At 36.6% G+C, this 26,829-nt stretch overlaps 4 protein-coding genes across 8 annotated transcripts in view; 2 read left to right on the forward strand and 2 right to left on the reverse strand.

Moving 5' to 3' along the window:
- Ent2 (Equilibrative nucleoside transporter 2) overlaps positions 1 to 6,824 on the forward strand; it is a 46,453-nt gene extending 39,629 nt beyond the window's left edge. For both annotated transcript variants that reach the window (XM_076130348.1, XM_076130349.1), the window contains 5 exons: positions 1,376 to 1,605; positions 2,080 to 2,278; positions 2,857 to 2,975; positions 3,349 to 3,545; positions 3,888 to 6,824. In XM_076130348.1, coding sequence (XP_075986463.1) covers positions 1,376 to 1,605; positions 2,080 to 2,278; positions 2,857 to 2,975; positions 3,349 to 3,545; positions 3,888 to 4,023 — 881 coding nt within the window. In that variant the 3' untranslated portion in view covers positions 4,024 to 6,824. The remainder of the gene's footprint in view (positions 1 to 1,375; positions 1,606 to 2,079; positions 2,279 to 2,856; positions 2,976 to 3,348; positions 3,546 to 3,887) is intronic.
- Positions 6,825 to 11,535: 4,711 nt separating this feature from the next.
- On the reverse strand, positions 11,536 to 12,799 carry Osi20 (DUF1676 domain-containing protein Osi20). 2 transcript variants are annotated; one of them, XM_076130728.1, is made up of 3 exons: positions 12,335 to 12,799; positions 12,071 to 12,259; positions 11,536 to 11,990 (listed from the first exon to the last, which is right to left on the reverse strand). In XM_076130728.1, the coding sequence occupies exons 1-3, from the start codon at positions 12,735 to 12,737 to the stop codon at positions 11,686 to 11,688; spliced, it is 897 nt and encodes a 298-aa protein (XP_075986843.1). In that variant the 5' UTR covers positions 12,738 to 12,799; the 3' UTR covers positions 11,536 to 11,685. The 2 variants fall into 2 exon arrangements, with proteins under 2 accessions (XP_075986843.1, XP_075986842.1); XM_076130727.1 differs by having other exon boundaries at positions 11,536 to 11,993.
- Positions 12,800 to 18,316: 5,517 nt separating this feature from the next.
- Positions 18,317 to 19,677, reverse strand: Osi19 (DUF1676 domain-containing protein Osi19). 3 transcript variants are annotated; one of them, XM_076130700.1, is made up of 3 exons: positions 19,446 to 19,677; positions 18,914 to 19,324; positions 18,317 to 18,697 (listed from the first exon to the last, which is right to left on the reverse strand). In XM_076130700.1, exons 1-3 carry the CDS (start codon positions 19,614 to 19,616, stop codon positions 18,554 to 18,556), a joined length of 726 nt encoding a protein of 241 aa, XP_075986815.1. In that variant the 5' UTR covers positions 19,617 to 19,677; the 3' UTR covers positions 18,317 to 18,553. The 3 variants fall into 3 exon arrangements, with proteins under 3 accessions (XP_075986815.1, XP_075986814.1, XP_075986813.1); XM_076130699.1 differs by having other exon boundaries at positions 18,317 to 18,688; positions 19,401 to 19,677; XM_076130698.1 differs by having other exon boundaries at positions 19,401 to 19,677.
- A 5,680-nt stretch (positions 19,678 to 25,357) lies between these two features.
- Positions 25,358 to 26,547, forward strand: LOC142983523 (uncharacterized). The gene has a single exon (XM_076130448.1). It carries the CDS (start codon positions 25,693 to 25,695, stop codon positions 26,530 to 26,532), a length of 840 nt encoding a protein of 279 aa, XP_075986563.1. The 5' UTR covers positions 25,358 to 25,692; the 3' UTR covers positions 26,533 to 26,547.
- Positions 26,548 to 26,829: the final 282 nt, after the last annotated feature.

Below are 26,829 nucleotides of genomic sequence, written 5' to 3' on the forward strand. Positions count from 1 at the left end.
ACTCTGATCAATTTGCATTCACCAACGCGTTCAACTGAAACGATACCATTTAAATATTGATTTTACAATGCGTTTATTTTATTATCGTAGGGAATTGTTTTTGTATCAATGGTTTCGGGATAAACATGTGTTGATTGTATAAATCACTAGCTGACCCGCGCAACTTCGCTTGCGTCACATAAGAGAAAATGAATCAAAATTTTCCCCGTTTTTGTAACATTTTTTATTGCTGCTCTGCTCCTATTGGTCGTAGCGTGATGATATATAGCCTATAACCTTCCTCGGTAAATGAACTATCTAACACTGAAAGAATTTTCCAAATCGGACCAGTAGTTCCTGAGATTAGCGCGTTCAAACAAACAAACAAACTCTTCAGCTTTATAATATTAGTATAGATTAATTACGATTACAATTATTGAAATAGATTAAATGTGTATTTTTAATATTAGCTTGACATTGGATAACGAAATAATATAAAAATAGCAGAAAAAAAAAAACAAATTAACTGCCTTACAATACATTTTTTGTGGGTTAATAAATTTATTATGAAGTTGAATAAGAACTGGAAATTTAAGGGAGAGGTCTTTGTTCAGCAGTGGGACACAGAAACAGGCTAAATAAAAAAAGTATTTTAACTGGAGTGTTTAAAACTTCCTGTTATTTCCTTATCTGCACATGCAATGTTGAAAAGGAAACGAAATGTTTATATCGTAATCCATTATACATTGAAGAGGTAATTTATAGAATCGCCCGTTGGGAAACACGTGCGAACAATAATTTGTACGTTTCATTTGTATAGCATATATCTGTTCATCTATTAGTAGCACTATTGACACAGATTCTCTTGTCTTATGGGTCACGAGACTGATTCGATATGCTCAATTTATTTGTGAGCATCATCGATTTAGTGACGTATGTCAATTCGTCACTGGCCCAATTTTATCTGAACAATAGGTTTGGGGGGATAGCGGCGAGACTTGAATGTATAATCTTGCTTCTTTCTTTTTGGAAATATTCGCATTTACAAGCAAGTCTATTGATTAAATCAACGACATACAATTAGAAATAGTAGTGTGAATTTCATTTTGCTATTAAAAGTGTAAATTCCAAATGATTGTTTTTTTTCGGGATGGGACGGCTATTTTATTTCAGTTGCCTCCGTAACAAATGTCATCTCTTTTTGCGGTTTAAAACTCCCATTGCCGTTATCATCGTTGTAATAGTGGGACAGACCCATAAACTGAAATATTTACCTAAAAATTACTGAAGTGATAACATACATACATAGGTCGTCTTCCCATAGGGGTAGGGTTGGCAAAGACCAGAGACAAAACTGAAAACAATAATATTTATTTATTTTTGTTTGTAATTCCAGCATTCAACGCCATCTTCCAAAACTCAGTATACGGAGTAGCAGCTCGGCTTCCCCCTAGCTACACGGGCGCCGTGGTCCTGGGCTCCAACATCTGCGGCACCCTGGTGGTGCTGCTGTCCTGGGCGTCCAAGAGCTTTGACAATGTGCGCACGTCAGCCATCTACTACTTCATCGGCGGCATGTTTGTGCTGCTCATCTGTTTTGACACATACTTCGCGCTACCACTTAATGTAAGTGTATTATTCTCGTAACGCATTGGTTTTTTCAGACGGTGTATATTGTATGCATAAGTTAATTAATAAATACCTTTGTGAGTGTGACTAATAGATGACCTTAATTTTTTAGTACTGCTCCATTTTAATAACTCAATAGTACTTTGGATTGCGACTTAAGTCATAGGATTGTAATGCCCAATGCAACATTATACATGTAAAGGTTATTTTGATGATCATAAAGGATTATTCATAAATGCAATGCCATTCTTGGAATTTTCGTGAGTCAGGAATACTGAAACCTTATACCTACCTATCACTAGTTTTTGTGTTTGTTTTATCTTTGTCACGTGGTTGGCAGTGTATCCGATTGCTGAACATGAGGTCTTAGGTTCGATGGTCGATCAAAGTACTATGGGTCTTTTTAAATTTATATAAGAATATTTCTTCATTCCTTTATATTTCATTTAAAACTTGTCATCGTTATTCCAGAGGTTCTACCGCTACCACGATACGCTGCAACAGCGCACGATGCGCGTGAACCCTGCTCTAGCGGCCACCAATCCTGATGCGAGCCCCGGCAAGGAGCACACCCCCTACGGGCTCATCGTCAGACAGTCGTGGCTGCAGCTATACAACGTGTTCATCACGTTCTTCGTGTCTCTGACTGTCTTCCCGTCTGTATGCTCAAGTAAGTAGCATTACTTTAATCTTTGATTTTAATTATAACTTTAAAACTTTTATGTTGCATGTTTGTTATGAAATAGAATACGGAAATAAACGCGAACACGCTTCTTTCATTGGAATGCCTGACGTTTCGGTAACCACAATCAGTGTAACCTGCGCCGAAACGTCTGGCATTTCAAAGTACGAGTAAAATACGTGTTTGTGTTAGGTCCCAAATTCTATTCATAGATTTATGTCCTATCTATTTTATTTTTTTTAGTCTTGAGAAAAATAGCTAAGGAATGATAATGGATTGTAGTCATAAATATTTATTTAATTATGCAATTGTCTCTTATTATAAAGAAAATTATAATAAGTAAAACTCCTATATCGGTACTATCCCACTCCCAACGCAGTGTCAACGTTAACACACGATGTTGTCACATAACACAAAGTGGGTAAAACAACGCTCTACTAAAACACACGCAGATTTACTCAATAAATTTGTGTGCACCTAAGTTTTGCGACATTTCTGCCACACCTTATAACAAAAGTGCAAGTAAATGAGTATAAAGTACTTAACAATATTGTTGTATGTTTCAGATATCAAGCCGATAGACAAGGATTTCTTCTTAGGTGATAACTACACACTGATCACTTGCTTCTTGACGTTCAATATGATGGCTATGATCGGAAACATCACTGCTAGCTTGTGGCAATTCGTAAGTGTCTTTAATTATTTGAAATGTTGTGAAGATTCCTAAACGGAACAGATATTACTACTTATTTAAGTATTAGATAAGTTTTTGGTTCTATTTGTAAGCGTGTAGTCTAGTTAGGAAAGGCGTTCGATTACATTTGATGATAATTTATTGGGTATTTCACGAGCATCAGACAGAGGGTGGAATGTTCCTGTAGTAGTAAGGATTTACAAGGTCCATTTTGTGTCTTTTTTGCCGCTATTGCATGTGAATTATTTGTTATAGTATTTAAACAAAGTAACGTCGAAAATATTCAAAGATTGTAAGAAAAGTTACAAACAAAATATTAATATGTAGTGAAACATTGTCTAAGTGATCCATTGTTATGTTCCAGCCTGGTCCCCGGCTACTGACATTGTTCACGACGTCGCGCCTGGTGTTCATCCCCTTCTTCCTGCTGTGCAACTACTTGCCGCTGGACCGCACGCTGCCCGTGTGGGTCACCAACGACTGGGTGTACTGGGTCGTGTCCGCCATATTAGGCTGGAGCTCCGGACACGCCAGCTCGCTCGGCATGATGTATGTCTGTGGGTTAGTATCACTCTACCTTACTATTTAGTTTAGCTTCGCCTGAACGCAAACTGTCTCTGGTAAAGTTTTAAAACTAATTAAACTAAGCTTTTGGAGTTTTAGAATCGTTTTCTTTTGTCAAGTATATAAACCACCTTGCAATCTGACTTACTTTATAAGAATGTTGACGCAAATGTTAAAGTTTACGAACTGGAAGGCCCCGCCGTATACTAGTGATCTATATTACCGATTTCGGCCATAGCCACCACTTAAATCGGCGCTGATGCGCACGCAGATGGCTTATATAGCCAATTTTATTAGAAAACTCACGTGTAGTACTAAAACGACACATATCCTTTCCAGCACGGTGGCGCCGGAGCACGCGGCGACGGCGGGCATGATCGGCGCGGCCACGCTGGTGACGGGCATCATGTCGGGGCTGGCCGTGACGCGCCTGTGCCCCGTGCTCGTGTCGCTGTCGCTGTGGCGGGCCGCCTAGCGCGCGCTGCGCCACGCCGCCGCGCTGCTGCGCCTGCTGGCCGCCTGAACCTGACCTGACACCCGTGTGCAGTGAACAGTGTGATGATGTGACAGTGTTGTGACAATTGACTCATGTGTTCTATAGCTATATTATATATATTATACGCGAGTTATGTCATTTTTTATTGTGTTGTGAGTGCATTTGGCGTGTTGTCGATTGAAACGAAACCATCGCTAGCCGTTCGGCCGCATTTGAGTGTTTTGTCCGTGCCTTTTATTTATTTACCTGCACTGCCATCGCGAGTTCCGACCTTGCCGTCGTATGGTAATGCTATAAGACTAAAACGTCTACTTAGTTATGTTTATGAGTAGCTTCCTTCAGATTAAGTGATTTCCTAGAGATATAAGTTGACACCAAATACTTAGATTTGTCTCGCATAGAATTAATTTCATGACGTTTATATTGAGTTACATACTTTTTCCCTCTAATAAGGTTTATTTGGTGCTTAAAATGATATGTTTGGTCTTATAGTGCTACAGTAAATTGTTCTGGTGAGACTATTCATAGGGTATTGTTAAGATATGCATATCCGATAGTGTGAGAGATATTATTGATGGTAGAGGCTATGTTAAGTTTGTTTACAGAACAGTTGTTACATTATACTGCCTTAAGACATGCCTTTATCAATCCATTTTGCACTGTGAGAATTTGATATCTAATTCAAAGCTTGACTCAAGTAAAGTTGTTTATTATATTGATGTAACATCTTGCTGTCTTACTCTTTGACAAGCTAAAGAGAAGGACAGCAAGATGTTTACTATACAAATATGTTTACTGGACAGGAGAAAATAGATACTAAGGAATATATATTACTATGTTGCATAGAATAATTTATTAAATATATTGACAGAGCTGGACTTGAGTTGACTGTTATAATTTCCAGGATAAATACTGCTGTAATTTAAATGTAGATAGGCTAATTCGATTTTATGACATGACAATCTTTAACACAATATTTTTTTTTATTTTTTGACGCTTATAGTATGTTTTGTTTCGTTCATACAGCAAGATACATTTTGCTCTGTCGTGAATTAACATATTGGTACATAATATCGCTTAAATTTATATAAGTAACATATGATGTCGCTATAAAAATATATTATTATAATATGTAAAGTTAAACTTTGTAAGTTCTGAATAATATATATAGTAGGTAGTACAAAACCGTTGGGTATATGATGTTGATTATTATATTTTGGTAGCATTACTCTCAAAAAGGCTTGCTACATACACATTCGGTTCAGCAGTATTTATCAAACGAGAAACCGTCTCGAAGCAGTTACTGCACTTGTTCGGCTTGTGCCGATTGGGTAATACGTTTGGGTCCGATTGCCACTATTGGGGATTTATCTAGCGGCATTCTTTTCCAACGATTATTTTCGATTTTACTGTTTGGTTGGACCAATCAATGACCCGAATATGTGTGTAGCAAGTCTAAGATTCTATACAATTATGTTTACTACATCTGTGTGGTATTTTACTATTTTAATAATTTCTTGTTATGCATTTCTTACTTTTTCTTACTATAAGTGACTAAACACTAATCTATTTCCTTGTTGTACTGTTAAGTAATGAGCTATTGATAATAATATAATTGTTTTTGTATGTGCACAAAATTCTAAAGACAGAATGACGTTTTATAATAGAACAATTGGTGCATAAGTTTTTTACATAAACAAAAGATAGGACTAGGGTGCAGAACACTTAATGTAGGAATTATATAACAAATCTATAATACGATTTATAATCTATTTCATCAATTAATTACGTTTTACTTTAAATTAACAACATTTTAATATTAAAAAAGTGATGAAATAGACTCTAAATATATCATAATGTCATTCAAAAAATATTTATATAGATAAAAATTCCTAACAATTTAATGATATAGTATGTTTTACAGACTGAAACACTAACATTGTTCTTAGATATTAATTGTAAGAGAATAAGCGTTGTTTTAACATTACAAATTAGATTTATCTAATTTAATTGACATTAGTGAATCAACTGTCTCGAGGCTATGTTTGTATGCCTAATTTATTATGTAAACAAAATGTTGTAGCAACACATATGCAATGTTTGGCGTCGAAGTTTCAGTTCAACACGCTCGCTGTGTTATTTATTTACCTATGACACATACATAAAATCATGCTTTCTTCTTCTTATAGGGGTAGGCAAAGACCATTTATCTATAGTATGATACGTCCGAAATTACGTTACGTTGATTGTATCACCGAAGTTTTCGTCGCTGGACAATTGCAGGTGTGTCGTTACTTCAACGGATTGAATTAACTTATATTGACACTCATAAAGTGTATATGTGGTTCAAATTACGCATGCAACTAAGATTGTAGGTATAGTAGCAAATTTTTGTAACTTTGTCATAATGTTAACTACCATTATCGTTCAAGATATGGTACAGTTGGCGTTGGGGTAATCAGCCAGTAATATTTGCAAACTAAATCACTTTAATTCAAATAATTGGCAACAAAACTCCGAAAAGATTTGCTACATAATAAGAAGGCTGATTGAAGAGATTTGGAAGCAAACCATAGACAATGTGTAAAAATGTCTATTTCAACTAGTGTTGAAGGTGTTAGCATGTTTTTCTTTATTATTTTGGTTGTGTGTTCATTATTTTACATATCAGATGCATTATATCGAAATTTTACGAACAATACTTTTGATTTTATGTTTATATCCCAGCATGACCGTTGTTAGTCACTATTTATTTGAAAGTAAAATGTTATTTTCTAAATTTTCCACTTTTTTATTTTTTTTCACCCATTCCCCTGTAAATATGGATGTTGTACGTAGAAGATAATTAATGTGGCATGTTATAAAATGGAAGATTACTTGATTGATAAAGTTCGTTAAGCTGTGTGTCTGTTATTGGTGCATTGTGGTAGGTATAATATACAAGATATAATTAAGTTTTGGTGTTAAGAAAACGTTGGCTACTTACGGAAAAAAATAAAATGAAAAATCTTGTGCCAAGATAATCCGTCTAAGAAACACTGTCATGCGGAAATTATGCTGTATGAAGTTGCTTAACGTCGATTTTGTATCGCAAACCGCGCATTTACTTTTCAAGTACAGCTCAGAAAACAAAAGAACTTAACCGTATTGTTTTTCAAGTTTGTTACCGCATAACATGAAAAACTTAAGAAAAGTGTAATATAGCGAACAATTATAATATTACTAAGCAGTCTAAATTATAAATTATATGATACACAGCTTACGACGAAAGTATGACGTCACAACCACAGAGGAATGATTTTAAGTTGTCAAGAAGCTAAGATCGGTGTTATAATACCCTGGTGCCTTATCCATCTTCCATTGGTTCCACCGCGTAGACTAAGAGCTTATTATTTGCGTATTGCATACAAATATTCACGTATTTATTTGTATATTTAACAAGGAATTGTTTGAGAAGTCCATTTTAACAATTTTTACAGATAATAAGTTGATGTATGAAATGTAATAACGCTCGCGCGCTCTCGTGAAAAGACTTTTCATTTGAATACGTCTTATTCACTCAGTGTTGCCAAGTCCTATATACCTACGCGTGTTTTGTAAAAAAAAAACGAATCACAACACATTATTATATTATGTGAATTGTGAACAAGTCTAAAATCTAGACAACTTGTTATTAGATGAACCATTGACTATGCCATTAGGCCACCGAAGGTAGCCAGAGGTAAATATGCCTACGTGGCCGGCGACGTCGCCATGGCGGCTAGGTGAAGTAGGGTCCTAATAATTGAAGCATGAGGAACGATACAAAAATAAATGAAATGTAAAGTAATTCGGAAGAGGAATACTTTTATTCGAAGATAATTACGACGGCGTTATTACAATTCATACAAAACTTATTAGAAAATACTTATTAAATTCAAGATAACCTGATGACAATAAGGGGAATATGAAAATTGCCATATAGTATTAGGAAAAAATATAACCAGAGAAGTATTTAATAGGGTAAATTATATATTATTACTAAATAAATAATAATGATATTACCACTTCGACACAAAGGAATAACTATATGGGAGATATGTATTTATGTATTTGTAGTGGTAATGTCATTTATATATAATTATTGCATGTTGCACATGTATTCTTCCACTCTCACTTAATATAGAAAGTGTCTGTAATCAACTTTAAAACTTAACCGAACTTCATATTCAAGACTTTCAAACCTCGTAAAAGTAACCTCTTCAATCTATGAATCTTTCCATATAAAACTATTTAATTACACATAAGTATTTATATTGATACCTTAGTACCCCAAGTGTGAGATTTTTAAGTATATTTTTAAAGACCTGAAGTTTAAGCAGCGCCCCTATCGGAAGGTTTAGAAACCTAAAAATAGGTACTGCGTAAATTGCCAGAATTTATTAAAAATCCACATTTGAGGTACTGTAATTAGCTCGTGTTATTAGGCTGCAGTTTCATGAAAATACGTAGAAATTAACGTGGTAGTAACGAGACGTGGGAATAGGTCACCTGCAGATTAGGTTAGATTTCCTCTAAAGATCTTTAGTTTCTGGTACCTAAGTACTCGTAACTGTACCTACTAGATATGATACCTGCACGAACTTATGGAAAACTGATGATTGCAGGTGATTAAGAAATAAATCTCTGCTAGGATTAAATCAACACTCGTTATTAGCGAGTATGTAATAAACTGACCGGTTTTAATTAAACCAGCTGCCCACGCCGCGCCGTAGCCGAATATTGAAGAGGACATTCAGTCAAACATGCAAACTGTTTTCAGCCTAATACATCGAGCTCCATACTAAATTAACTCCATACTTCGCTATAAAAGTTTCCTCATCTATCGCTATCACTTTAAACGAGTACCTTAACGCACTCCTTAGTCGAAGGCTGTGAAATAATAGCTTTAACCTTTCCATTGTAGATACCACAAGCACTTGACTGAACAGATGGAAAATTAACACTTGACATTACCACAAAACCACAGATAACTTCATAAAATCTTGTCACATATGGCGACGTTGCCGCGTTGTTCAGATTACTATTTTATATGAAAATTTCTGATTTTCCGGCTTCTTTCTTTCAAAGATATCATTATTTTAAGTTTAGTAATTGACACCGTGTCAACCCCTTTACTTTAAACTTTATTTCTGTCAATTACACGAGAGGGTCATTGCTGTATTCAAGCCACACCATTTTTAAAATATTAGGAAACCTAACGTCCATTCTATTGTTTGGAATTCACAAAGAAAATGAGTATTTAATGAAAATGAGTACTTTCATGGCTGAAGTACTCAAGATATCATTGATCTCCTGTAAAATTATTTTTCTTGGATTCCAAATGATGTCATGGGTTTCATATTACGTTATTTTGTTCATTTTTAAGTGATATTTTACACATAGTCCTTGCCCATTTCTGAGCTAAATATACATAAATGAGTGTATCTTAAATTTTTCATCTGTTCAGTAGATTTTCAAAATCTTCATTAATCACCTGTTTTACAAGTACAAAAGTATTTATTTGATTATTCGATTAGCATGTACTTTTTACCTTACCCTTCTTAAGTAAATGTACAGTTAGAACCTATTAGCGTCCCTGTATATAGTGCATTTATACTGTATTTGTATACTGTAGTAAGTTGCACGAACATTTTTAATACTTTTAAAACTTGTAACCGTCATTGTTAGGGAAAAATATACATTTTATTTTGGTCAAAGTGTAGTCAATATTAAACTCTCACTCACGATTTGTCACTGAATTTATTTTTCTTAGGACTTACTTTATAAATCTAACAGAGGAATATTAAGATCTAGGATGAAGTACCTTAATGTCCATTTCATTAATTACTAGTTGTAATAGTTACTCCGACTATATTTTTCAATACTACTTTATTATAGGCTTCTTTTAAAGTCGCGACGCGTACCTTTGTTTATCAAACGTGTAGTGCCCTCTACGAAATATGGCTACGAGAAATAGCGCGAGCGTCTCTACATTACCAAATTAAATATTGATTACACTTTGGCCAAATGATATCCATTATCATTTAGGATAGTAAAGATATATTACAACAAAACGTTTTATTAAATTGTTCAAAAGATATTTCGAAAAACTAAGAGTATTTGAATCTTAAATTACTCTATATTATTGAGGTATATTAGGGTTCTATAAAGTCTGACACTCATTATCGACATCGTTATCTAAAAGGAAGGTTCGGCCATCCCTACATGCAACCGCATATTTGCGGAAACTGCTTGAGCATTCTTAAGGACTTCTCGTCATCCCTCAGGACGTTGAAGCATGCCAAAGCATAGTGTCTGACAGTGGGCCCCTGCATATTGGGATGCCGAAAGATCCTTTTTCTTGTCGATGTCGATAATTTGTTCCGGGCCTAAAGAAGTTGTATAAGTACCGAGAGTAGAAACTGAAACCATGCCTACGTGACAATAATAGTGAATTTAAACACCTTTGTATCCATACCTATTTTTCCACTTTTCCACATATTTGTGTAACAAAATATTACGAATTACACTCTTCCTACATTCTCACTAATCACCCGATATTGTGCTAATCGAGTTTATGAATAAAATAAAGGAAATTGATTATTGCAACCGTGAGTTTTATTTTACGAAAAATCTTCATATTATTACGTTCCCTCAGTCGTAAGGCATGTGGTCGTTGTGCCCATAGGCATGTTAGGTACTTATATCCTTTTCAATGGGTGATTCAAATTTTATTGTGTTATGATATTTTATATGCTCGGCATAACGAAGAATAGTTTAAAATTTATTGCTTTTCAAAGTAGTACGGCACTACTTATGAATGTGACTATTTTATAGTAAAATACATATCCTGCATTTCTTATTTCATTACTTTCGGATGTCTATGTACCTATCTACTTCTTTCAATTCACTTGTTTAATTTCTAACTCCTTAAGAAAATGTTCCTAATGTTAAGTATTAGGTGTTATATTCTTTGTACTCAGTGCAGTACCCTGCATAGGCTGGTACCTTCCAATTATACAAGTACTTAGTAGCTATTTAACACGCAACTTGCACCTCAAGGATACATTGAAAGAAAGTGAAGGTTCACGCGCAGAAACACAATTACTCACATCTACAATGTAAATTATTCACTACCAACTATTATTAGGCGTCATGAATATACTGCTTAATTTCTCTATTTGATTATAATAATAATACATCCTGTCGTAATATGAAAGTAGGGTGTTTACACTCCTTATGGTTATGTGTTTCACCACGGGTACCATCGGTGAAAGTTCGATAGGAATGCGATTGATCGATTTATTTATGTATCACACCGTTATAAATAAAGCCCTAGGGAATTTTTATGGGACAATGTAATAGTTTCACATTGATCCTTTTTAGGAAGTTGCATTTAATTATCCTTGTAATTTCTATTAGAATGATTGATTGAATATCGTTGGTAGTCAAGGGTTAAATAAATATCCATTATCAAAACGACAGTTTCTTTATTGTTTTCAATAAATAATAATAAATATCGTCAATAAATAACTCTTCTAGACCCTATCCGTTTCTGGTGCGTGCGTCAAAACACTATGTACATTGCGTTTCCGTGCTTATTTACATGAGGTAATCGGTTCAGTAGGTGGAAGACGACGATGATGAAGACAGAGATGAGGAGATGGATGACACGCTGGAGTAGCTCGGTGACTGGTTCGAGGCAGCGGACGAGCTGGAGTCACCAGGGTAGTAGGAGCTGTACGCGAGCTGGGAGGGGTCCCACACTCTGGCGTAAGGGCCACCGCTAGCGGGCTCCCAGGCAGGGCTGTAGGAGTCCTGAGGCGCGGAGGGAGCGGCCGTCGACGGAGGTCCGTACTGAGAGGCCGGGGGACCGTATTGGGGTGCCGGAGGAGCGTCTGTAGGCATCATCATCATGGGCATGGCTGCTAACAAAACAGAAAAATATATTATTACGTAATTGCGACAGTTTACACACAATTTATGTTAAAGGTTTAGGCCTAACCTCCTTTCTTCAAGACCAGGTTGTAGATGAGGAAACCAAGGACAAGAGTGATGGCCAGTTTGCTGAGGATGAGAGCCTTGACCGCCTTGATGCCGATGATGGCCACCAGGATGGGCATCAGAGCCTTCATCTTCAGTTTCAGGAGCAACAGGACGGGCAGCAGCAGCTTCTTCTTCAAGATGCCTCGAGCTGAAATAAAATTAAGATTTAACTCGACTTGTTCTTACTCTTAATTGATCAGAAGTTATCTTGACCACTGATTACCTTCGCCGTTGTCGTTCTCAGCCTCTGGGAATTCCACATCGAGACCTCTGTCAGCCCTGTAGGACACTTCAGCACTGTTGAACAGGAACTCAGGCAGTTGGAACTTGATCTCCTGTGTGTTGAAGACTTTGCCGACGCGGTCGAAGATCACTTTGTCGATGTTCTTGTCGTCGAAGGCTCTCGCTGACTCCGAGCGCATGCCGAGCTTCGTGTCCAGGAACGAGAGAACTTTCACTTTGAGACATGTCATCGGCGACTCAGCTTCGAAACAATCACTCATCACACTCTGCAGTAACTCATCACTTGTCCGTAAACGCGCCGCCTGAATTTCATTGTCCTTGATGGAGTAACCGCGCACGATGGCGACAGAAGCCAGGAGTAAGCACACACACTTCATTTTCATTTAACACTTTGTCATTAGATTTAATTAATTAGACGTTCGGCCCGGCCAGTTAATGGAGCAACAATGATTTAATTTTTCAATGGGCTTGGTTTTTATACTGTGATCCTTTGGGCGGCAAGGCACGCGATGCGCGCGCGTGCGCCGCATGTCAATCGGTTTCATACTTGGCAAACTATTTATTTTCATTTGAAGAAAGTCCTGGTGGTGAGAGTGAGCGTTTTTGGCGATCATATCAAAAATTATATTTTAATAAATTAATAATTTTGTTGCAATTTTAAGTGAAATGAAATGTAGGCTGACGAGGTTTTCACTGTTATATTTTAAAAGTAGAAACCGCGTCATAATTGTAAAGGTACTATTTTTCTGTATTCCATAATGTAATTTTTTGTATTTATTTCTAAACTTTTTATTAAATGACAGTAGACTATAGAGGGTTTATTTTCCTTCGTAATTAAATAATACGTGCATTTGTATATGTAATGTATATGTACCTATTTTTATTTACTTATAAGCCAAAATTATGGGAATAATTAATTTTCATTATTATTCTTCTGTTTACAGCGAAATTCAGCAACATTACTATTAGTTATACATATTAGTATTTTGGAGAGGCAGTTACGGTTTAAGTTTTAAGCATTTTATTTTCTTTGAGACTCGAAACTTTAAATCGACTTAGAAGAATCCAAACATTGGCAAATCACTGGCTAATTCCGGCGAGATAGAGGAAAATATTTTTAAAATTTGTATCACTGTCTATTCCCTTTGGACAAGTAGGAGGTGGACAACAGAGATATACCGCATCTGAGCACCTAACTAAAAAAAAAAACATTCCATAAAGGGGCACATTTCAGTAGTGGTCATGTGATCGTCCTATGAATAACTTGAAGAGATTAAACTTTAATATTTCAGGACCGTTGCTTTTTCCATCAGAAATGGGTTTTACTGTTTGTGTAAAACTCATGATGGCATCGCAAAAGTATCTTAGCTCCTGAATAAAGATTAAAGCATTCTAAAGTTCGTGCCCTACCCCAAGGAAAAATACCCAAAATCTTGTAACGGATACAGGTTGAAATGTTTAAATTATTCATCGGATTCACATAACACTAGCCTCTCCAAATTCTATCATGTCTGTGCACGTAACCGCATGCATTTCGGCACATCATTTACAAGTGGTTAATGAAGTATCGATTGAAATTCGATGTCGGCACAATGCTCTCACTCACGATACATACATACAAATCATCTTGGTGTTGTATCATGGTTTATTTGTATGGACATTTGCATGGAACGTCAGACTTGTTGGCATGGCCTTCTAGATGCCGTGTTAAATAATGCTTTTTCTAATTAATTAAGGCCGGAGTATTCTAAGAATAGAACTTTTATTTACGACAATGTTGTAAATTAAAAGTTGTCTCGTATTTACTTAATACTTTGTAATTGAAAACCACTGCGACATGCATCTCAAATGGTTTGGAGTTTTGCAATCGAGTTTCGATTAAATGCTTTTGTAAGAGATTTTTACTTATCAGTTTATTTTAAGAAGGAGAGAGAAGCAAACCTTATGGGAAATATTTTGCAAGATTTTTAGCAGCCGTTCCTGGATTATATTTTTCATAACATATCTAGACCAACGTGTCATAAACTACAGGTCTGATAAGCTAGGCACTAGGCAGCCGCCCCATGAAAATACTGGTTTCAGCTGCACGGGGCGAAACAGGAAACCGATTTCAATATAGTGGAAGAAAGGCTGGGCTGATTGATTGTAAGTCATAATAAATCAAACTTTGAAATTGACAACCTGTACCGCGATTCTCTACCTCTATCGACTACCGACAACCGGCTAGCTATTATATAGATTTCAGCGTCTCTAGCGGACGTCGTATAAACTATTTTGGCCGTACGTTTTAAATGTCAAACTCTCGATGCTCGATGATTCCAATTGTAGAAAATGAATGGAAAATGGTAATAAAACTAAACGCATCCTATTGTTTACAATACTCAACAACAAGTTACAATAAAACAAATTACGTAAACGTTAAGTTCTAACAAGGAAAGTGAAATTTGCTCTGCTTTAGCAAAAAGTGCGCGTGCTTGGACCTCATAGTGCATTATGTAATAAGGGATGGTGATTGCGAATGCTGCGCGTGCGCACATTTACATGTAAGGGGGCAGCGCCGCCTTGTCCGGATTGTGAAATTGCTGTTTCACTTCCGTTCTGTTGAACTAATGTCTGTCTGTCTATTCGTTGACACTATATGTAACTTGTAATTGGAGTTTTATGGACCTTTTTATGTTGGGTTAACCTTTTTTGTACTTAATAGTTATTCAAATTGCAAAACAAAAATAGTTTTTCGGAATATACAAGTCATTTTCAGCTTTCGTCGGTACATTTTCTTTACTGGTTGGATAATGACAATGTTTTTAGAAAATATGGATTAGATTCTTAATACTTGTGCTAAGTTCCAAGCTTACATTTGGTATGGTTTCTCACGTTTTAGAGTTTAAACAGAGCTTTTGCTTGGAGACATTACTTAGTTGATAGGGTTTTCTAATTCTGATAATTATAAAAACCTTGCTTATAACAGCCATTTTTCTTTGAAAATAAATATTGTTATAGCTAATTTTGGGTAATGAAATAATGATTAGTTACTCTAACCACGATTGCGGATACATTCGCATGGGTACATACTCCATTGGGGTCACAAAACTGACCCGTAAGAAATGTTACGCAAGTTGCCATGCCATGCATTATAGTATAGATCTACATAACCAAAATATATGCAAATATTATACATTGATGTACATAGAATATATAAAAATGTAGCGTAACATTACGCCAATAGTATTCTGAAAGTAATTTACGTCAACAATAAAAGTGAAGTAATTAATATACCTACATAATTAGTTAAGTTTTTTTCGATTGGTTTATGGTTATCAGCTGAGCAGTAATATGCATATATTACTGCTCAGCACGTATTTCCTACAAAATTGTAATCATTAATAACTTAAGATATAATCAGCTTCCTGGACACAGGACTTATTCCGCAATTAGTTAGGTAATGTAGATTTTGGGTCCAAAGACCGAAGCCCCTTATAGAGAAGTACCTAAATGTTGTCCTCGTTGATCATGCCATTATATTCATAAATTAATAACAAAAAATGACACTAGAAAAGTAAAATCGATCAAAAAATCCGTGCCACCCGTATTAGGTAACAGTAATACACATAACAGTGCACTAACAGATCGCTAACGTGACAGACATACAAACATTCCACCCAAAACTTACCGTGAGCTTCTAAACAAATAGACAAATTAACCTTTACACACTACTACAAAACGCCACGGAAAAATCAACCTTAAGATCTGCAAAATACTAGAAAAATAACACTAAAATTGCTTGAAGCTAAAATTCATAAATCTGCTATGGAAATTTGAGCTTTATTACATAAAAAATACAGAGGTATATAAAGAAATTGGTGTGATGGAGTTTCGTTATGGAGGTTCTGGTCAGCTGTCGTCCTATTAGCGCCAAAGGCTTGAGTTATGGTTATGGATCCGTGCTAATGTGTCCGTAGTGGGTCAGCAGGGTACTGGAGCCAGGCCGACGCATCCTGAGTGAGGTCCTTGCATTATAATGAGGGATAGGACTCCTAGGTGGGCCTCCCGCTTTTTATTTTTAGAACGGATTCACGGATTGATAGGTTGTGAAAATTTTTAAATTTAGTGGTAGGTAACTGGATTCTCCTCGACCGTTCTTTATAATATATACATACCTACCAAAAATTATAGTCTAACTAGTCGGTAGTGGATTAGCCCTTTTACAGATTTATTGTCAAGGTATTCCTAGAACAAATTAATAGTAGTCTTATCCCCTGGGCGTTAACTTTTTGAAATAATTACGGTCAAAAGCACTTTCATAATTTCTTCCAGCAATTCTTTTAGAAACACGTAATATCTCAGGAGTTTTACTTTATTTGAACCTAATGATGAGGACCAGCGTAACGATGAAGGTAATATACTTACAACTGATATTTGATAATCTGTGACAAGATGAATCTAAAACAAAATAAATATATTTGCTATTAAAATGGCCCATGATAATTTCTCGTTTTGGCATGTTATGCTCTGTAGAAGACAGTTAAAAGCTGCAAAGTATACTTAATGCGGTTAAGGTTCTTTATATTTAAATAATTGTTGACATTTGATTCAAAGTACGGTGTGAAAATTATTTATGTAAGCGTTGTAATATTGCCTGAAAACTGAACGAAACTCAGGTTCTAACATCATTTATATTTACGTAGCAGCAATACGTCGTCGTCGTCGTACGTAAGTTTTTATCACAACGTCATACCTTTCAGACCGCTGAAAACTTCCTAGCTTTTTTAAAAAACATCAGAAATTAAAATCACACGATTTGAAGTTCAGGGTAATAACTTAATGAACACACTCTTTTCTCTAGATGTCGCTGTAACATTTCTTAAAGTCAATGAGTCACATGCATTTAATTTTACTAATTTTATTAGTTTTCGGGGCTTAGTAACAACAGCTGCAGGGTTCGATCTATGAATTAAGCTACACATGCCAATTGCCTTTGTTCTGTGTATCGGTTACCATATTATAAATTTCAAATTCCTCCGCGTTTTTGGGAGGCACGTTACATTTGTGTGCCGAAGCTCGATTCTCTATTCAGCGCCTCTAGTGTACTACGAAGGAACTTTTTTGGTAGTACATTTTAATAAAATGTCAAACTTTCGATACTCGACAGTACCCACAGTAGAGAATTGCGCTACTTGCTTTTGACAGTCGTTAGTCAGATAGACCAGAAGTCAGAAACTAGAAAGTCTGACTACCAGTCGTATCGAACAAATCTACCTACACAATAACGTCATAGTACAATTTTTAATTTATTCATAATCATTACTGACCATTATACGGAAATCTTCAGACATTTTGAGACGGAAGTGTGAAGAAAACAATCTGAAGTTGTCATTTCATCTGCGCACGTGATGAGAGTCTCTACGTGTTTTATTTTACTGATGAGCATCCGTAGAAAGCGATTGGCACACACACAGAAAACTAATGTAAAACTTTACATGTATAGAATTTTCTTCCTTCTGGAGAAAGTCTTTATAATGTCCTGCTTCTACCACCTACATATTTCAACGTTGACTATTGTGTTCCAGATTGAAGGAATGCGTTGTCACTTTTATGGATCGATTTTAATATTCGATTTGTGTTTGTATTATTTTTAATATGATTTTCTCTTTTTATTGAGGACATGTGGAGGGATATTCAGGACATATGTGTAAATAAAATTGAGTTTCAATGGGACATTGCTTCAGGATTTCATGATTTATTTGGTATGCATGTAATGCAATGTGTCAATAATGAAAGTATGTTTTTAAGGTGGTAATGAATTAAATTAAAGATGGAAAGTAGCACTTTTCATTAACTTAACATGTGTTTTAATTGTATGCAAATCCTTTGAATTGTGAAATTAAACTTGAGTTTAGTGGAAATGGGAAAGTGTCGATACATGTGTGTATTTTAGTTTGAAGGAAGTTAAATAAAATAATAGTTATTCATCATTGATTTATTATATAAATAAATAACATCAGTCATACATCACAATCACACACTCATGCACATTTTATTTCAATAAATAAGTTGCAGTACATAGTATTTACACGGTCACGATTTCTGCACGAAAACGTTTGATTTGGTCTATGTTATCTGTGCTCGTTTAGGCTCGAGAACGGCGGGAAAAACGAGTTCGGATACGCGGTCGTGAGGTTTTTGGTAGAGTTCGGATATTTTAATGGTAAGCGTTATAGGCGAGTTCTTGGGCGAGCTCCTGGGGTTCAGCGTCTCTCCTGCGGCGGGTGGCGGCGTAGGCAGCGTCCCAAGGACCGTGGGCAGCGATCTGGGGGTGCGAGTTGTCCGCCGCAATCTGGGTAAACTACAATGTTAGGCTTATGGATAGTAAAGTTGTTAAAAGAGAGTTGTGCATAAATAATTATGTTTTGCTGTGCTGTATTATACGCCAAGAGGAGAGTCATCAAAAGTATCGATTGTCACTAAACTGTGTGCTAGTGCAAATAGATATAAGATTGTGATGCAATATTGTGCGAATTAAAAGTTTTGTATGTAATAAAGTATTTAAAGTTCAACCCACCTTCTTGCAAAGCTGGAAGATGGCCAGAGCGACGGAGACAACGAAGGAGAAGAAGGAAAGCTGCAGAGCGTTCCAGGCCTTCAGACCGAGGACACCGATGGCGAGAGGAATGAGGGTCATGGCCTTGAGGAGCACGAACACGAGGATGGGGACGATGATCTTCTTCAGCTTAGCCTTGCGGGCCTCACCGACGGAGCGGGCACCTTCCTTGTTGAACTTGACGTTGAGGGACAGCTCATCATTGTCAAGGTTCCTAGGGCTCACGGTGATCTTAGTGTCAGCGATGGGCATCTTGAAGGTCACATCGTGAGACTGGATGAAGCTCTCGATGCTGTCGAAGAAGTCCCCAGAGGAGCGACCAGTGACGTCATTGGCAGCACCATTCTTTGTCACTTCAACGGCGTCCGAGATCTGAGAATAGAAATAGCATTAATGGTATTTGGAGAAAAGCTAATTAGAAATTGTAGTGAAAAGGAAAGTAGGATACCTGGAAGGTGTCCTTCTTGAAAATGGAGTCCAATAACGACATAACCTTGTACTTGATGCAGGCGGTGGGGTCAGATCCTTCCGCGCAGCCGGATCTCATCTCCTCCACCATGCTGTCCATGGGAGTGCCCTTCCAGAAGGCATCCTTGGCGGGCTGGGCGGCCGCGCTACCGAATAGGGCCAGAGCCAACAAGCACACTACTTTACTGGACACCATTTTGCTTCGCTCCTGTGTTGTTCACTGAACGATGGTTGGATTGTTTGTGATAGTTTCGACAAGGACCCCGCGGTTTTTATACAGCTATTTCAAATTCAGCACGTAGTGTGCAGTTCCGGTAGGCATTGTCTTTCGACGTACGAGTCGAGCGTGCACATACGACGTTTTGCCGCGGAGGGGGCCCAAGTGTAAGGGAAAGCTATCTGATACGAATCCTCGTCGAGATATGGAGTACAAAACGTCCTAAGTTCTAATATTGACATTCGTTTATCGTGCGTTTTAGAGTCGGTGGTTTGAAGCGCCTTTTCTGTTGTTTGTGACACCGTTCCCTGATTTGAAGACGCGTGATCCAGTTCATGTGTCTCTTTCGGTCATGTGGTGTTGTTGTGGGGTGTGAGTGAGAGGTGCGAGGTGCAAAGTAGTGAGGTGTTTGATATGGAGGAGCAGATGTGCGCACGCGCGTCTTTGCATACGTAATCGCGCTTAAGTGGATATCATTGAACTTGTCCGTCTGGGAGAGCATTTCATTGATCTCTCAAGTTCATCAGCTGATAATGCAGTTGTAGAGTACTTATCTACTTAATAAAATAAAGTCTTAATTGATTTAAGTACTTATTATTATATTGTCCATGATCGTGTACTAAATTGAGGGCGGCAATAAATTTTGGGAGTGACATGTAGAGCCTGTTGAATTAATAATATCAAGAGGAAAAACTTTCTATAGAAGGACTTTGACTTTCTATTGAAGGTTACTGGTGAATATTTTTGTAAAAAACTAATACTTAGTTGTTATTGTGTATGTTATAGAAAACTTAGTTATTATTGTGGCCCTTAAAAGCTTTCAGAAATCTTTTGATAAAAGGAAATGTAAAAGTTGTAAGAGCAGTGATAGCCGAGTGGTATAAATTGACACCTCCCACGCAAGTGGTCGCAGGTTCGAACCCAAGGCAACACACCAATGACTTTTCGAAGTTATGTGTGTATTAGAAATAATTGTCACATGCTCCAACGGTGAAGGAAAACATCGTGAGGAAACCTTGCATGCCAGTAAAATTTGTTTAATACATTTATTGAGGGCATGCAAAGTCCCCAACACGCACTTGGCCAGCGTGGTGGACTCAAGGCCTAACCCCTCCCTCATTACGGGAGGAGACCCTTGCCCAGCAGTGGGACAGTAATGGGTTAAATTTATTTTATAAAAGTTGCATTTTTTTTTGCCCCCTGCATTTTCTTTACAGATGTTGTACTAACACATTGTTGTACATCAGTATTACAGATTAGGTACGCTATATAGGGGTACGGTAGCCTGTGATAAAGGACTTTCCTGTTTTCTTTGTCTACCGTAAAGGTACTGTGCCTACGATAACTCACCTGAAAAGATAGGTAGAGAGTGCCATTTTATGCACTATGTAAAACGTGTACATTAGCGGTTTTATACAAATAGCTTATAACAATGTTAATATAAAGCTCAAAAGTTCAAATTCATTGTGTGTGTATAAAACGATAATATAAATTTACATAATACTAGAGATCGGAAAATTTAGATTATTTTGAGGTTACGTTTTAACTAAAACATCAATGTGCGGTTATCGTACCTATACCCTTTTTGTAAAAAGTAATTTAAGAACAGGCTATGTCTCACATTTTTTTTTATGCACATAACATAACATGAAAGTTCTGTAATGATGTTAATTCAGGTAAGTGGTGCAGCGGTGTTTCACTAGTTGTATTTTAATTGTTCAAACCATTTGAATTGCTCGAGAGTATAAGTTGAGATACAAATTGGGTCAATAAGCACGTAGCGTGATGGGCTGTTTTTTCTATTTACAAATTACGCATGAAACTTTAACTTATATCGTTCTTGTTCTTCTTACCTATATCGTTGCAACTTTTTGAAAAATCAAGAATGATTCAAATGGCTAATACAGGAATGTTTCTACTCTATAAATGATTTTCTAAAGAAATACGCCACTCAATCTTACCATTTTACTAACACTTTGTAAGGAAAAATATTATTCTTTATACCCTCGAGTTGTGAAGGTGTTATATGTGAAAAAAATAAGTTTAAAAATGTTTAGAATATATTAATTATAGTTTTAGTTTGACATAATGTTTAATGCCCAATATTTGCATGTCTTCATGACAAAATATGTGGTAGATACTGTATTATTTTTTTTAACCAACTTTTGAACCATATTTTCTGCGAATAAAAATAATTTGAATTTGAATTTTGAATTTGAATCTGTTTCACAGTACACAAATGTTCACTTTGAAATTATCTTTGTGGTTATCAAAGGGTCTAACGAATACAATGCCTGATCTATTATCTAAAGGCTATTTTGTAAACTTGCGGCAAAGATTTGCGTAGGTCATAGAACACATTGTTTTTTCAACACCTTAGTATTCAGTTCATTTTGTAAATTTATGTATTTATGTTTCAGGATTTTTCAGAATTGCCGTCAGCATAAGGTTTTAGTTTTACAGGTTTATAAAAGTTGTGTTCCTAGGAATTAATAAAATTCCGCGAGGAAAACTTAGGGCGCTTGGTGACTAACTTGTGACAATCTCTACGCGTTAGACGTCATTGTGTGAAAGATTTGTAGATTCGAGTCATCACCCCACTAGAAGTTAATTCAAATATGTAGTGAAAATATCTCCTCACTTGCTAGATAGACAGTAAATCCTGCTAGAAATTGTATGCATAATAATTAAAGCTATGCAAAGTCCCCGACCCGCACTTGACCAGCGTGATGGACTCAAGGCATAACCCCTTCCTCATTACGGAGGAGACCCTTGCCCAGCAGTGGGACATTAAGAGGTTAGATTTTATTTATTTAATTTTGGAAATATAAACACGGATGTCTGTGAGGAATAGGGAGTACGAATGGAAGAATTTCTATGATCGAGGGTTCGATATAAGACAGAGATGGATATAGGTAAAATTTCATAGTTTGTAGCCCAGAAAATACATTAGCTGCCTCATACATACATACATAAAATCACGCCTTTTCTCATAGGGGTCGGTGGAAACTAAAGAACCTATCTGCCTTATATCGTAGCTAATCTCGCATTGCACTGCAGACTAATTGGTAAATTATGTTTACTTATAAACAAATTCGAAAGTTAATTTAATCAACAGTAATTTTAAAATGTAATCCTTTAGTGACACAAATACTTTGTGCTATAGTTAACGGGTGATATCCAATTATTATTGATCCGGCGTTGCGTTCCTCTACTGAATAACAATATGGCTGCCATTTACGAACATAGTTCCGTCACGGTGAAAGTGATGCTCGCACTATTAATTATATTAATGAGTATTTTCGTACTGCGAAACTGTTAAAAAGGTTTCGGTTTGCGAAAGAACTGTTAGTACTAGTTGTGGTTAGGTAGGTGCTAGGCCTTAAGATTCTCTGACTTGAAAATACATTTGGAAAGATTTTTTTGATATTCTTTTTTAGGTTTTGTGCATGATTGGTAACAAATGTAAATGTCCTATAAACCCCTTAAAGCTAAGGTTAAGGGATTTAGTTAGGAATGAGTTTACGTCCACGAATTGAGCTGCCAATACTATTCCCGATGCATAAGTTATAGCCATTGAGACACCGCTTACAATTTATTGAATTTATGCACTCGATAGTCGGAAAATGATGATTGGACCTCATAAACGTACACAGCGTCGTAGACCAAGTTATACCATTACAAATCGTTCATTGATACTGAATTTCTGGGCACCCGGTTGTTATCAAACCACTTTCTGATGATGTTTTATTCTTTGAACCGTTATTTTCAAAAACTTTAAAGAAGACTCATCGTAAAATCATCAGTTTATTGCACAATCGGCCTCTACACCACTAATAAATCAGATGACTAATCTGGGGGTCCAGTTTCTATCAGATTCCTTCGCATCTTTCAGTATTTCAAGTTCATTGCTGTGATCATGACACGATGTTTAACTGTCAACTAGTCCAGTAACCCGCTTGGCTCTCATCTGATGAGTAGCGCTGAATGACAAGCAGATGACACGTACATTGTCGTACATACATACTTACATATGTACATACATACATACATACATACGTACATACATACGTACATACATACACAACGTACTAAGCGTCTTTTCCGTGCGTTTTACATACAACATGTATGGATTAAGCTTGATATGGATTGGATTTGAAGTTAGGGAGAGCAGGTATGGATGTTAAGTAGGATTTTTAATTACAATCGTGATGGAATTATGCGTGCATTAAAACGCTTCAATTTCTTTTTTAAACCTATGTGTACTATAATTTATGACTGCTTTTTTTTTAAACCTTACTTTCGAGTTTTTATCAAAACTTAGCCAGCTCCGTGAACTTAAGACCTAAGTCCCTTCTTACATTCCGCATTCAATCATACAAAGAGGAGACTTGCGCTCCTTGGCGCAGTGGTGAAGGTAGTCGCCAGGTCCCTACAATTGCGCTACTGCCGCGCCGGACGTTTGTGGCTTCGATTCTCACACAGAACAAAAAAATGTGTATGCAATCCAAAAATACTTGTTTTGGGTCTGGTTGTACTTTGTGTACGTTATCTATACTAATATAATAAATTTGTTTGTTTGTTTGAACGCGCTAATCTCAGGAACTACTGGTCCGATTTGAAAAATTCTCTCAGTGTTAGATAGCCCATTTATCGAGGAAGGCTATAGGCGATATAACATCACGCTACGGCCATTAGGAGCGGAGTAGCAACGAAAAATGTTACAAAAACGGGGAAAAATTTGACCCATTCTCTTAGGTGATGCAAGCGAAGTTGCGCGGGTCAGCTAGTCTATACTAATATTATAAAGCTGAAGAGTTTGTTTTTTGTTTGAACGCGCTAATCTCAGGAACTCCTGGTCCGATTTGAAAATTTATTTCAGTGTTAGGTAGCCCATTTATCGAGGAAGGTTATAGGCTATATATCATCACGCTGCGACCAATAGGAGCAGAGTACCAGTAAAAAAAACGGTTACAAAAACGGGGAAAATATTCACCCATTCTCTCTTATGTGACGTAAGCGAAGTTGCGCAGGTCAGCTAGTTGGTAATAATTGGTATGTTTATAAAAGTCCTCGCATCGCAAAAGTATCTTTATGCTGGAGTTGTCTTAAAAAATACATTCAGACAAAGAGCAAAAAATATGAAAACGTGTTTCATATTTCTTGTTACTTTCGTTTAATTAGTTTGCGAATAATATCCCGCAAATCCCTCCTTTCTTTTTTAGGAAACTTTTAATATTATTGAAAAATTATATTAAGAGTCATTCTTCTGGTGTAAGGTTACCTTGGCCGGTGTAATGAATTCGGTTTGCTCACTTAGATCAGAATGTTGACTCAAGATCCGTCGATGCTGGACAAATATTGATAGAGTATTAGTCGCCGCCTGGCTTTGTCCGAGGAATGTGGAGCTAGGGATTTATGTTCAACTCTTTTACCTAGCTAATTTAATAAGTAATTTTCTTAGAAAATATGATGAGTTTCTGTTTGGTAGTAAAGTGATTAGGGTCTGTTTAGTTACGTGTTGAAAAATTACCCGTAAGACCGAATAGCTGGACATTTTTTACTAATTAATAAATTAAGCATTTCTAAATAAATTCAAAACAAATAATTTTAGACAGTACAAATAGTATTTAACGAAATGCCTAATGATTCAATGTAAATACTCGTTAGTATAAAAGCCTAGCACTAATTTTACGACGCCAGTAGGTATCTAGTCATTTCACAAATTAATAATTAAAAAATGTAGTCGCCATTATTCACCGATACTGTTATCTCTACGTAGTAATGTCAACATTACAATGCAAACTGCATGTAACCCACGCCGAGCCAATCAATTCCGTTTATTAATTCATTGCCACGCCTAGGAAGCGCTGCCAAACCAAAACTAAGGAGCGAAACCCACACTTGGCGAGCTGAGGCCACCGTATTTCATATGACCAGTCGTTAGTACCATGAGCGTCATCATAGTGGCCACTAGCGTTTGTGAACAAAATCCAGTTCAGTGATACGAATTTTCTTCGCCATATTTATCCACACGCCGTATAAGGACACAGACATGTCTAAGCTGACTGTCACCAATTTTACCAAGCGCACCGGCAGTCCTTTCCAAAAGGGAAAGGAGGCAGACTCGAAGATAGTCCACGAAGAAGTTATAGAGAAGAGCACCTTTGAGAAACAGAAGGAGAAACAAAGTGAATTGATACAGAAGGTGAATAAGAAAGCGGCGGAGTACCAGTCGAGTAAGCCGAGCTCTGGAGTGTTTACCGAAGTCGTCACTCACGGCGCTTTTACCTCGAAGACTGCAAGTAAACCCGCTAAAGTTGAAAGTCCTCCCCCTCCGAAGACTCCCTCCGCGTCGAATGGCTCCAAATCTTTGCTCGGTTTTCCATCATCAGCTAACGACTTAGCTCTAGACGCGAAATCTGACCTAGAATCGGACGCAAACATATCAAAAGAGGTAAAAGACAAAGTGATTCAGAAACTATTTGCTCTCGTCTCGATGGTACAACACGTATACGAGTCAAAAGTGAGAATTATGACAGAATTTGAGAAGTACAAAGACACTCACATGAAGAATGAGATTAGGAGAGAAAAGGAGCATTCGGAGCAGTTGTACAAATTGAATATGAATTTTCAGAACGAGGTGGTTCAATCGATACAAAGATTGAAGAGTGAGTTGGATATTTCGAGGAATGTGAGTAGGAATATTGAGGAAAGTAGTAGTGGTCATAGTTTGAAGGATACGTCGATAGATTTTAATACAACTGATGAAAATATAGATTCAGATTCGAATGACAAAGGTGTTGATACCGTAGAGGGAGCACGAACTCCTGAATCAAATCCCAGCAGACTTGACGAAGACAATATGAAGTGTGACACGAACAGGAACGAATGAATATTCTGTAATGCATTTTATTTAATAAAATTATGTACTTAAGTAATAATTCTTTCATTTTCTAATCTAAAATTATCTTATCTTTGCCATTATGATTTATCAAAGCCCAATCTACTGAAGTATCATTTCCTTATAGCAGATATCAGAATAACGAATAATAATTTAATCGATTTGGTAGTAAATTCAATAATGATAGTATGAGTATAAAATCGGCAGGTGTTTTATTTATAGGTCAAGGTTGCAAGGTGTTAATGAGTATTTGTTAAGTAGGCGTGAGTGGGTGCACGCATTACTTAG

This window comes from Anticarsia gemmatalis, chromosome 24 (assembly GCF_050436995.1).
Source record: "Anticarsia gemmatalis isolate Benzon Research Colony breed Stoneville strain chromosome 24, ilAntGemm2 primary, whole genome shotgun sequence".
NCBI classification, from domain to species: Eukaryota; Metazoa; Arthropoda; class Insecta; order Lepidoptera; family Erebidae; genus Anticarsia; species Anticarsia gemmatalis.

What these genes read in the sequence shown, in the direction of transcription:
- LOC142983523 (XM_076130448.1), top strand. Translation starts at nt 25,693, where the DNA reads ATGTCTAAGCTGACTGTCACCAATTTTACCAAGCGCACCGGCAGTCCT.
- Osi20 (XM_076130727.1), bottom strand. Translation starts at nt 12,737, where the DNA reads ATGAAAATGAAGTGTGTGTGCTTACTCCTGGCTTCTGTCGCCATCGTG. An exon ending in TGAGAACGACAACGGCGAAG is followed by an intron (nt 12,260 to 12,334) that starts GTAATCAGTGGT and finishes ATTTTATTTCAG; the next exon opens with CTCGAGGCATCTTGAAGAAG. An exon ending in CCTGGTCTTGAAGAAAGGAG is followed by an intron (nt 11,994 to 12,070) that starts GTTAGGCCTAAA and finishes CTGTTTTGTTAG; the next exon opens with CAGCCATGCCCATGATGATG.
- Osi19 (XM_076130698.1), bottom strand. Translation starts at nt 19,616, where the DNA reads ATGGTGTCCAGTAAAGTAGTGTGCTTGTTGGCTCTGGCCCTATTCGGT. An exon ending in TCAAGAAGGACACCTTCCAG is followed by an intron (nt 19,325 to 19,400) that starts GTATCCTACTTT and finishes TTCTATTCTCAG; the next exon opens with ATCTCGGACGCCGTTGAAGT. An exon ending in TCTTCCAGCTTTGCAAGAAG is followed by an intron (nt 18,698 to 18,913) that starts GTGGGTTGAACT and finishes CTAACATTGTAG; the next exon opens with TTTACCCAGATTGCGGCGGA.